Here is a 12568-nt window from a genome sequence, read left to right as displayed (position 1 = left end):
CAATGCCCATTTTGAGTTTTTGTCCCAAATTTTTAATGAATCTTTTATGAGAAAAATAATGCAGTTCATTATATAGTGATTTTTTTTTCATGGGAGCTTTATCATCAAAATAAATGTTGCTAGACTATGAAAATGAATACTTAAAAATAAATCTCTAACATTTTTCATTATTTCCCTTGAGATGTTTTAAAATTTTTTTTATGGACTTCAAAAAAAGGCATCAAACAGAGAAAAAAGTTACATAAGTATTACCATAAAATTCTCATACAAAACAATCAAATAAGGATTTCCGGAGGTCACGCTACAGCAGACACGTTCTAATTCCCCTGACGCCTACCTGCCGACCTCACATCACTTAATAACAACAAATATCCCGCATACAGTAACACCAACATCAATTAATAACCACGAGATTGCTTGTTGAGCCACTTGTATCGCAAACCGCACAATATCGCGCGCAATGAACATGAAAAAAGTGATAAATGAATGAATGAAAATTTTCTTAAGGGAACTTCAAGATCAATGTCGTCACATATGTTAATACACATGCCACCTTGTATTTCGTATGGAATTCATCAAAGGCTCTATGAATATTGTACATTTTTTTGAAATCTCTATCAAGGCATGCACACGGCTTTCAGTTCACAGATAGAGAGAGAGAGAGAGCAAAACGAGAGAGAAACCGGAAAATTGAATTTTCATGTAGGAGTACGTAGAAATAACAACAACTTAGTAGCTGGAAAAAGGTCAGGTACGGAAAATTTGCAGAAGAGAGCGACAAAGAGAACAAGTTTTTCAAACTTTTGCAAGCGACTTGTACAAGAAGAAGCTCGCTCCGTGTGTTATCAATTTTGCAAGTAAGTAATGATAATATTTTTATGATGCACATCGTGCTGCTTGAGAAATAATAAAATGAAATTTCCCGACTGCATGTTTATTTGCATAAGTATTAACCGAGACGTTTTAAATGTGCGACTCTGTGTGTGTGTAACAAACGATGTAATTGCATTTAACAGATTGAATTTAGTCATTGTTGTGAAATTTATTGTGTATTAAATTTGAATTATGATTATGTGGGAAAAGTGAATGAGCACGAAATGGTTTTAAATTACACACAAAAAGAAAGTTGCTCAGAAAAAGTTTTTTTTTTCCTTTTCAAAGGAAACTATCGATTACACTGATTGAATTGGAATTGCTTCACATGAAAATAGCCTCAGAAAATGGTCGACAACGACAACAACTTGCTTGACACACAAAACAACAAAATAATGACAATAATCAATTTCTTGTCTATTGTAATTTTAATTCAATGACAATCGGAAAGGAAACTTTTAAATAAAATTGAATTTTTTGTTGTATTATTTTTTCCTCTTCCTACTTTGTATGACTGTCAAACTTTTTTTTTACATTTTTTGTGCACGTTTATTTGATTTATATATATTTTTTTATTTTGCTAGTACAAAACTTAAAGTCATGTAAGAAAAGTTTTATGTGTAAGAAAGTACAAATCTAAAAATAAATATTTCTTTCTTTGCAATTGTACTAGGAAGGCGCACATTATTCATCATCGTTATTTTTTATTGTAGAGTCCAATACAATGGTAGCATTTTCAATAAATTACAACTTGCGCGAAGCAGTATGTAGAAGTAAAAAGGAATAATGATTGCTAAAAATAATAATATATAATAAAAGTCTTCTTTTATACTTCGATAAACGCCAAAAGTACAAGTTTCGTAAAACGCGGGTGGAAATAAAACATTATTAGGTATGTGTGAGTGTGAGTGTGTGTGAAAATAATTGTTAAAAAGGAACGATAGAAGAAGGAGCGAATTTGAGTGACGATGGCATGTAAATAACTTCGTACCATCCGTCGAAGCAAAAAAGAAGAAAAATCGATTAAGATTGAATTTTAATATTATACGTTGCACGTAATCTATTATTATTATAGCAGCAAGAATAATAACAACAACAACAGTACCAACTGCGACGACGACGACGACTAGCGATGATGAAGGAAGGTAACATAGTTTCGATACACAAATAGGTACCTAACAAACAAACAAGTAGTCATGTAGATTGTGTAACAAACTACTTATATTTTTATATGTGCAAGTATCAGAATGAAGAGGAAATACATTGTTCTAACAATACATCACTTCATCATCATCCATTCTGCATGTTTGTTGCCACATAAGCTTATGTAAGTTTTTCGATGTGCTTCAAAAATCCACTCAAAAGGTGCAACGCCAGAAAAGGTAGGATGAGATCGTAACCTTGTTCATTTAGGCCATGGCTACATTACATACGAATTTCAAGGAGAAAAATCAGCACACCGATATATTTTTTTTAAAATTTATTTTAGATAGGCGTTCAATGATGATGAAGTAATTAGATCGGATTAGATTTTTTAATGAGATATTTGAGGCTTAAACGAACGAGGTCATGAGGAACGAAAATCGTGAAACTATATTTATTCTCGTAAACATAATCTAAATAGCAGTTTTATGTCCGTTTCGAAATTACTTTTGCCTCATTCCGTATTATCACTAATTAATGATTAAAGGAAAGTTCTGGGATTCTGAGGTAAAATAAACATGTACATACTTGACTGTGAAAAATTAGTGTCTCGCAATATCGAAATATTTTCTATTTCATAATTTTACTTTCTTGAGGTTTTAATTTACATTTATTTTACGAATTTTACGAAATATATGCAACGCTCCTGTTTTGGTTTTCTAGTAGTGTAAGAAATGCATTTTCTTTTGGATTTGTAAGTTTTTATATGTTTTACGAAAAATAAGAGAAATTAAATAACCTTCTCAGCCTCAGTTGACATTGGCCTGCGCCCAACCAAGTCATCCATATATAAACTAAAAATTGGATTTCCTATCGCCGGGGGTATCGGTACACCTCGATTTTTCCGCCAGAGGAAATCACGGCACACCTCAAACATATTTTTTCACAGCCACGGCTCACCAGAACACTGCTGAATTTTCCATCACTTCTTCGTATCGTTGTGGTATTTGGCAGACCTTCCTACGCGTCGTCCTAATCGACAGCCATGGCTTCGTAATCCTTGTCGGCGTTTCGGTTTTCTCCGTCCATTCTGTCTTCTCTTAGAACCCCGCAAGAGATGCCATTTTTGTCACTGCTCCTTGAATAATAATAAACTTTAGACGCAGTAAATTTAATTTTTAATAGAATCTTGATTTTTATTTGCTTCCAAACTAGTCGACTGTAGGTACTCTAATGATCGTTCGTAAATTATGCCAATATCAACTGGACCTTATCAGGCCCAGGTTTTAACCTGAAATTAAATATTGCAACTTGCGATACACCAATTATTCACAGTTGTCGTATTATTAATATTTTTCTAGAAGATGGCAATCATAATCTAAGGCATGTCATTAATTTACATGAGGAAAGAAAGTGTTACGCACAACCGAGCAAACCTTTTAAAAGGTGTTGACAATGTTTGTATAGGGGAATAACTCTGAGAAACTCTTTCGCTCTACTTGAGTGAAAAGAGTAAATGAAAAATTCACTTTAACAACAGCATCAACATTCCTGGCTTCAGTCATAAATATTACAGGAAGAGTAATCCCATTCTAATACACAAACTCCCATCAACTAATTTTAAAATAGTTACGCCTTCCTCACACACACACGCCATTTAGCACAAATATTCAGACACAAAACATCATAAAAATTAAATGAAAATGATGAACGGGAATGATGCTGTGTATTTAAATAAACGCAAAACCATCAAGTCAACTTTTCAAAAAATCTACCGAGTGGTAGAGAGAGAAAAACAATATGAAAGTCGTTTCTGTGCATTTTAAATTGAGTTAATCTGAATTGTTAAAATTTTCATGACATCCTTTTTCCTGTGATGAAAATGAGGTCAATGTGTTTGTCATGGAATTGAAATGCGCAAGTTATACAGTTATTATTACTATTTGTTTGTGTGTTAGATATCGCTTTATATATGCATGTATTTATGTGTGTCTCCATTAAAACAACACAGTCTGGATGTGACAGCAACTTTTTTCCTATATTTAATACATAGACATGTGCAAAATTTATGACGTCGTGTGTGTATCCTCCGTATCTGTTCGCCATATCATTAGATATTTCAGTAAACTGCGTTATAATAAATTGTTAGACATTAAGTCGAGAGGAGTTGTACTGAGTGATGATACGGGTGACAGCATCATTCTTCAAAGACAACCCCAAAATTAATCCCTTTCTTCAAACGCTTCGTTTTTGAGCGCAGCACGGAAAAAGTGATGACATCAAACTCGCACTCGAAAATCTTTTCGAGTCAAACTCTTTTAAACAATCCAATTAAATTGAAAATATTTTCGAGATCATCTTACACGGCGATTCCTACTATACATTACATCGTTCGCATCATCTCTTCTGCAGAACAAAAAATATTTTTTTTTACAAAAATTTACATAATAAAATTTGCATGATAAAGTATGACTATAAGCGCCCGCCGTTCAACTTGAAGTCGTCGTCAAAAGGTTTCTTTTGTTGTAATATTTTATTTAAAAGTTTTTTGATATGCAAAATTTTTTGGATTTAATTTCCTCCGCTCTCTCTTTTTTTTCTACGAAAATCAGCTCAAAAGTAGGCTAAATGTTATTTATCATTAACGAAAATATGCATGGGATTAGCACTCACTTTGCGCCTGGTATTTTGTAACGTGCTCATTATTTTATTAAAAAAGTTCCGGATGATATATTGTCGAGAAGCGGTTGAGGGGAGCAAGCTCGGTACGCGACAACGATCGATCTACGTGAGACATTCACCTTTTATTCTTCCAAGACATGATGTGGATGGAAATTAGTGTGTGTGTGTGTATGTGACAAACACGTTTCATCAGTTAAGAAGAAAAAAATTGTATGGAAGGCATGTGTCGCTTGTGAAAATCACGGAAAGCTGTTAGGAAAATTCTTTGACATAATTCTAGATGGTCACGTTAATAAAAATTTTATCTCCAGTTTTAATTAAAATCTCTCTTTTTGCTGATGATGACACATAGCCAGCAGTGCGAAAAAGTTTGTTAAATATTATTTCAAAGAAAACTGAAAGGAAAAGATCTTATCATTTTTATAAAAGGTTTTTGCTTATGTAAAATTTAATTCTTTCCTTTCGTTGACAACTAGAGCGCACATAACGCGTCTTCTTCGCATCAGTCATGTCAAATCAATAATTTACATCTTTTATCTGTGTTCGGAGAAAAAGCATCAAATCAACGACAGCACATAATTTTGCGTGTTAGCACAACTAATAAGCGACAAATAAAATTAGGTATTTTTGGTTGGAAAACGAATAAATTTTAAACGGATTTTTTTTATTAAATTGACAGATTTTATTTGCTATTTCAATAATGAGAGGGATTTAAATGTGTTTCTTCGCAGTTCATCAAAAAATGTAAAATTTGCCACGAATCCTTTTGCTTCACAGAGAAATAAATTTAGCAAAAAGACAAAATTTAATGGATACACACTTAAGCGCATTTTTATTACAAATTTAGGCTACACTTAAAAAAATTAATTTTTGTTTTTTTTTTTATTGGAATTTTTTACTTTAAATTAGTTAAATCAACTGGACGTTTTTTTCTGTTTTAAGGTAAAATAACGAAAATTTTGAAGAAAATTTGACAAAATTTTTATTCAAAATTCAAAATTCCATTTTTTACTTCTTTTTAGAAACTCTTTTTTCATTTTTTTTTTTGAGTAGCCCTTTGAACACACCAAATATTTTTGTACGAAATGCATTTAAATTAGTGATCGTTTATTGGAGTCCATAAAAAACGTACAATTTATTACCCGAGATTAGTGAAGACGACCCATGATGAAAAGAGATACAAATTTCGAGACACACCAGACAAAAATTTCACAGGAAATGAGAAGTAAAATATATGGAAGGTACTTTAAATGATGAATGGTAATGATGAATTATTATTTTGACAAGATAGTCTTTAAAATTTTTTTACTTCATCAAAAAAAAACAAGTACTAAGCATTTCCGCGCTTTTTTATGCCACAGAAACATAAACGGTCTCATCATTCATGGCGATTTCACTGTCAACCGTGATGAAAAGTGACAGAATCGTGCTTTTGTCCTATTTACTTCCTCGTTTTTAAATAAAAATTTATTGTTTACACCAGTTTTACAGAATATTAAATAATGTTTTGGGAGACTGGATTTTCTTTATGAATTACTTTGGGAGCTGTTTGACCCTTTTTGTCGCCAAGACGGAAGACTAATTAAAAATCATGAATCAATTAAAATCATTTCCGATCAATTTACGATCCCTTTTGATGCGTTTAATCACCCATAAATGAAAAGTAATCAATAATAGCTCCTATAAAACTTTTAACCTATATAAGCGATAACAATAATTTATTATTATTATATTACTAGGCTATGTGTCTGCGAATCGGTAAATGGACTCAGTAGTATTTATTTCCTGATTGACTGCGTTTTGTTGGCGGTGGTTTTATATTTCGAAATTTAATTAATCAAAAAAGGCGGTCTCATGTTGTTTCATCATAAAATGATGTTTGCTTGGTAAACGGAATTGCAGAGTATAATTAAATAAATCTCAAGTCGACAATTAATTATATCATTATTCTGCGCTATGATGACGATGATTAAATTAAAATGAAAAGAAAACGATTCTGATTGATGAACTTTTTCCACCGAGTTGCCTCAAAATCAGTCTGATACGTTTCGTGTCAAAAGCTACTTTGGAGAATTCATGTGCCTGTCTATTGAGTAAAAATTAAATTTCCTTCCAACAAAAGCAAGCCATAAACTCACGCATGTTGATTTATTAAATTTGCGTTTTGAAATATTTGTCTCTGGAGTGTGAGTGGGTGTGTGTGTTACAAACAGGATAAAAGACGAATCAAAAAGTTTTCCTGCTTTCCTGCCTTTTGAATGCCACATTATATTGTCATTAATCTTTTTTCCTTGCGAAAGGCGGTAATTGTATATGAGATAAATTAATTACTTTGTAATTATTTATGAATTAGTTTAATTTCTTCGATAATATCTTGTTTATCCTCGAGTTTTAAAGCCGAATTTCATGTCTGGATTTTTCGCAGTAAAAAAATGAATAAAAATCCCTCCAAGGTTTTCGCACGTGAAAAAGTGACTGAAATGCGAACGTGTCAAAAGCACGTCTGTGGTTCCTCTTCGCACGTTTTAAATAAAATATTTGACAAGGGACTCGCTTCAAAAAACTAAACAAGCATGAATAAATTAAAGCCGTCGATTTACGTCATCTCACACGAGGTACGAGACGAAATATGAAAATTAAATGCATTCAAAGTAATTGAATGGTAGGTGTACGGAAAGTCCTTCAAAAAATAAAATAAAAATATTGAAATAAAGTTTAAAAATTGTTTCTGAAAAATAAATAACAATACCGTGACTGCGAAAAACGAACACATGTGTGCGAAGGTATTTGAGTGGAAAATAAATATTTTGTGCACTTTCCATTATGTATTATGTTAGACGACGACGTTAGAGCCCATTAAAAAGGTAAACTCTTTTACTACGTTTGTTTCGAAAACAGCCCGAAACTGTATGCATGCACAAAAAATATTGCGATCAAGGACAGAATCGTTTTTGACACGTTGACACATATTTTGATTGCTTTTTCGCACTTAAATCAGGAGGAATTTCATTGTTAAAATGCAGTTTGCAGTTGATTGCAAAGCATGTCCGAATTTGGCATCCAATTTGAATTGATTTACATTTTTGCTCACTGCGCGTTCAATGTGAAGTTTACGAAAAATGGCGTAAAGTGTAATGAGAACAATTTGAAACAAAAATTCCTTTTGATGACTTTGAAACAAGTGCATCATGTCATCAACATTCACCTTGTCCTCGTTATGCGCTATATGTGTTTATGTTATTTTATTAAAAAACGTTTAATCAAAATTTTTGTCGCATTATTAACATAAACGGCAGCATTGTCGATGATTTTGCGAATTGAATTTCCAAACTGAAGCACGTGGTTGAAAACGTCATTATTTTGTGTTTTTGCGGCCAGAGGTGAACCAGTTTGGTGCCTCGTTCTCTCTCTGATTTGCAACTTTATGTGCGCCTTTGTTTATCGTCGTCAACTAAATACACAACCTCCAACGTGGAATGTCAGTGAAACAATGCAAAATAAATTGCTAAATAATTATTTTGTCATTTTAATGGTCTTTGTGTTGCTCGTTCTTTCGTGTCGCATCGCACGTAAAACACGGAGGCAATTGGGCCAGAGTGAGAGAGGTGATGTAAAGGTTACGTTTATTTAGAATTAATTGTTTGTTAAATATTGTAAAAGGTAGATGTGATGCGATAATGGTGCATTTTCGGTCGATGCGAGGCAAATTGAGGTGAAATTTATCACAGAAACAATTCTAAAGGGAAATTAACGTAACATCGTGTCATGTATGGAGATTAATAAACTGAAGGTCATTGATGAACACAGTGTTTGATGGAACGTATAGTCTTTTATTATGGAGAATCCTGCGGACAAAAAATGGGTGAAATTGATCAAATTGACCCTTGTGAATGAAATTCATCATCCAAGTTATTTTTTGATTTCACGAATTTCACGAGACTTTTAAATAGGTCAATTTAACTTTAAGGGTTGAAATTAACCTCTCCAAAGGACAAAAAGGGTCAAATTAAACTCTAATGGTTCAAATTGGTTCCTTTTAGGGTTAGATTGATTGTTTTAGGGGTCAGATTGATCCATTAAGAGTCCAGATTGACCCAAGAGATCAAATTATCTCTTTAAAGTGTTTTTTTTGTCCGTCAATGGATTAATCTGATCCCTAAAATAATAAACATTCTTAACTCTAAGGAATTAATTTGACCTCTTTTGAAATTGATCACTCGCAAACCCAAAAAATCCTATAGAAAATTCATTTAAGGGGTCAATTCGACTTCTAAGCAGGCGCGTAGCGTCATAGGGTGCTGGGGCTGGCTGTGCCTCCCCAGAAATTTCAAAGGTAATTTTCAGAATCAGAGGGCCCCCCTAAAAATTTTCGGCTAGCTACGCTACTGCTTTTAAGTGTCAATATGGCTTTTAATGGATCAATTTGACCCCTAAACTCTGAAAGAAGTCTAATGATCCTCTAAATTTTTAAAGGTTGGATTTATTCTTTTAGGATCAGATTTATTTATTTAGGATTAAGGAATCAGAAAATTCACTTAAAGGATCAATTTGGCTCCTAAAAGGTCAATCTGACTCATTTTTCGTCCGCAGGGAAGTTTATCGTATTTTGATTGGCTGAAAATAAAGAACTATTTTCCCAAATTTCTTTGATTTCTCATAAGAATGCGAGAGTAAAAAAGTTTTATTTGAGCAGTACACAAATAATTTGGCTAATGAATGTTTTGATAAAGTTTCACCTGTACGTGAGAACCAAAACTATGCGAAAAAAGTATTTCTACGGAAAGATAAATAAGCAAAGTTGTGGGAGATGCTCAATATCAAATAAAAGTTGAAGAGTCTAAGTAGCGAGATAAAGAAAAAAATCAATAGAAAAATTCGATACTCACCTAGCTTGCAGATAGTTATTACAGTATGCTCCTGGTCCGCTAACTCGTCTTTGAAATTTTTTAAAAGGCATTTTAAGAAGTTCACAGTAGAATAGATAGAAAGGAACAAGCGTTGCGCTTTTTTATTTTGTCTTGTGGCACTGTAAAAAGAAAGAAAAATAATAATATTGAGGTTTTGAAATAAAAATGAGAGAGAAACGCAGAAAAAATAGAGCAAAACAGTGTTAAACTTTGATACCACGTACACACAGCGGAAGGGAAGGATTTACAGCGACTCCCTGCTTTCTACTAACAAAAACAACAACAACATGCATATAAAAGAGCAGTAAATTACATTTTCAAAGGAAAGGCAGAGAAAAGAACACAAGCACTTAACATCTTTGTTTATATTCCCGGTTGCCGTAAAAAATATTTACATTTGTAATAACCTTATACGGCTCTATTTTGTCGTCATTCGTCGTGTGATGTTGCGAGAGAGATACACATCAGTCAAAGGATGTCTCATTTTTGTCTTGTAATGCACATAAACACACGGCAAGGTTGTTAAAAGAGTGTAAAAATTTGTAAAAAAAAAAGTACACACAATATTTACATTTTTTCCTGCTCTTATGAAATTTTACTCATTCACATGACGATATTCTCATGAATTAATAATGAAAGTCTGTGTTGTGCGTGCACTCGATTTGTCCTAAATATACATGAAGAGTGACATTTTTATTTAATTTAGCTTGATGTCTTTCATTCAGTCACGCTCTTGATTTTTTTTTTCAAAAATCTCTAAACATTTATTTTAATAATTTAAATCTTTTTTTAACATTTTTTTTCTAAAGAACTTTTATTACTATCATTATTATGTCCTTTGACTGTAAATTGTGCAATAAAATCCTTTCGCGACTTACTGAGCAGAAAGAACAGACGGAGAAATTGTGGTTGAAAAATTTAAATAGCGGGCGGTTACCGAACATTGTCATAAAATAAATTAAAGTTCATCTGGTTGTGGTCCACCTTAAAAATTTTTAATGAATTTTGAATGCAAGTCAAACAAAAATATGACATTTTTACCGCACAGCTATCAAAAAAAAAATAGTAATAGATGTCGTATAGTTTGTGTGCCCACGTAATATTATCTCTAAATATTGATTTTTCTTGCACACTTTTCTGTACATGGGTGGCATTCATTCCGTACACACCTTTTAGTAACAAATACCTTTATTATAGCGCTTCATAATACTCGCTCTCTTTCTAGCGCTTTTTCATTTCATAGGCAGTAGTATAAGATTCTTATTATACAATTTTCTTCTTTTTTTTTGCCTTCTTTCGTAACATTGCATGACTTTTTATAGACTGATGGATGGTATCGTGTTGTCAAGTACGTTGCGAACGCACACACGTGCACAGCACACCCATAGAAATGAAGTCAGTGACTATTGTTGTTATTATTTTATTGGAAAAATCGCAAAAAAAATATGAAAAGGAGGAAGAAAATAGAAGAAAAAAGTAGGGCAGTATAGTTCACAATACACAGCATGGGTGAGTGATTTTGAAACAGTTTGTTGGATTGGGTTTAATGCGTGTTTTACACACACGGAGATGCGGGAATCCCAAAAACTATGATTTAAATTTAGTTTTTTATTAGTCTCTCAAAATTCTCTTAATAAAGAAAAAATGCTAACAAAAACTTTAACAAAGAAACTTTTATCGAAAATTAATTTGTCTGATTTTTGCAAAGTTTGTACAAAATGAAAATTTTTTGTGAAAAGTGTTGATCACTTAATATCAAATAAATAAATCAATAAAAATATTGTTTTTCCAAAATTTTTAGAAACTTCATAAAATTTTAAAACTTAAAATTACTAAAAATCGCTATTTTCAATCACAAAATTTAGATCTTGCAAAAATTATTTTTTTGAAATTCTAAAATTTTTAAAACTTCAGGAAGTTTCTGATATTCTGTAGGATAGATAAAAAATTATTTTTATTAATTTTTTTTTTCAAATTTAATGGTGAAAAATTTTTTTTTTTTGATTCAAATTTTTTTCATTTTGAATAAATTTTGTAACAATTGAAAAATTATATTTTCGATAAAAGTGATAAGATGCTTCATTTAATTGATTATTTATAGCATATTAAGGAGAAATTAGAAAACAAAAAATTAAGTAATTTGATATTTTTTATGATTCCCGCATCTCTCACCCAAACCAAAAGGGATGTGCGCTATATTTAAATTTTTTCCTCATTTTTATTTTTTTTTTTGTTGTTGTTTTTCCATAGGTAGGTATATTCGTTTATACCTTTACAACCTTAACTTGATTCAATTCAAATAAAAGTTGATATGTCTATAAAAATTTATACACATTTGCATGACATTCATACCGGAATTGAATTGACTTTATCATACTTTCCGACATTTGATTGCAATTTTGCTTCGAAACTTTTAGACCGTTTCCTCGGATAATGTTCAATATAAATTTATTGTTAAAATTATTCACGAAAAAAAAAACGATAAAAATGTTTCAATTCTACCTTTAACGACAGTAAATTTGGTTTTGACAGTTGTGTCATGATCAATTCAAATGCCAGTAACCCGTAAAAGGGATCTCAGTCTCTTTTATTGTTGAATTCACAAAAATAACGACATAATTAGGTTGTTGACATATTTTTCAATAATTTCGTTAACGCAGGTGATCCTCCCTAAAAATTCATACAAATTGAATGAGCGCGACCTTTTTCCCATCGAAACACACACACCTACAAAATGATAAATGAAAAAAATGCGGTGAATAAAACTGACAAAGCCTTTTTAATTGAAGTATGCATTCATTTTGTTAACGAAAAAAAAAGATTGTTCAGTGAATGAGGAAAAAACCGCAAAAACCTCGTCATTTATGGTCTTTTATCAGTGAGCATTGTTACACGTAAATTGTTATTTTTCACGTTCGTTTAGACACAAACACTGTCAAGCTCTTGTAGACACACACACAAAA

At 31.9% G+C, this 12568-nt stretch overlaps 1 protein-coding gene across 1 annotated transcript in view; it reads right to left on the bottom strand.

Moving 5' to 3' along the window:
* The window catches only part of LOC134832701 (uncharacterized), a 74173-nt gene that overhangs the window by 49004 nt on the left and 12601 nt on the right, over window positions 1–12568 (bottom strand). Inside the window, exon 2 of the mRNA XM_063846817.1 lies at window positions 9585–9724. Coding sequence (XP_063702887.1) covers window positions 9585–9655 — 71 coding nt within the window. The 5' untranslated portion in view covers window positions 9656–9724. The remainder of the gene's footprint in view (window positions 1–9584; window positions 9725–12568) is intronic.

Source organism: Culicoides brevitarsis, chromosome 2 (assembly GCF_036172545.1).
Source record: "Culicoides brevitarsis isolate CSIRO-B50_1 chromosome 2, AGI_CSIRO_Cbre_v1, whole genome shotgun sequence".
Classification (NCBI taxonomy): Eukaryota; Metazoa; Arthropoda; class Insecta; order Diptera; family Ceratopogonidae; genus Culicoides; species Culicoides brevitarsis.
This window is presented reverse-complemented; position numbering and strand designations above follow the sequence as displayed.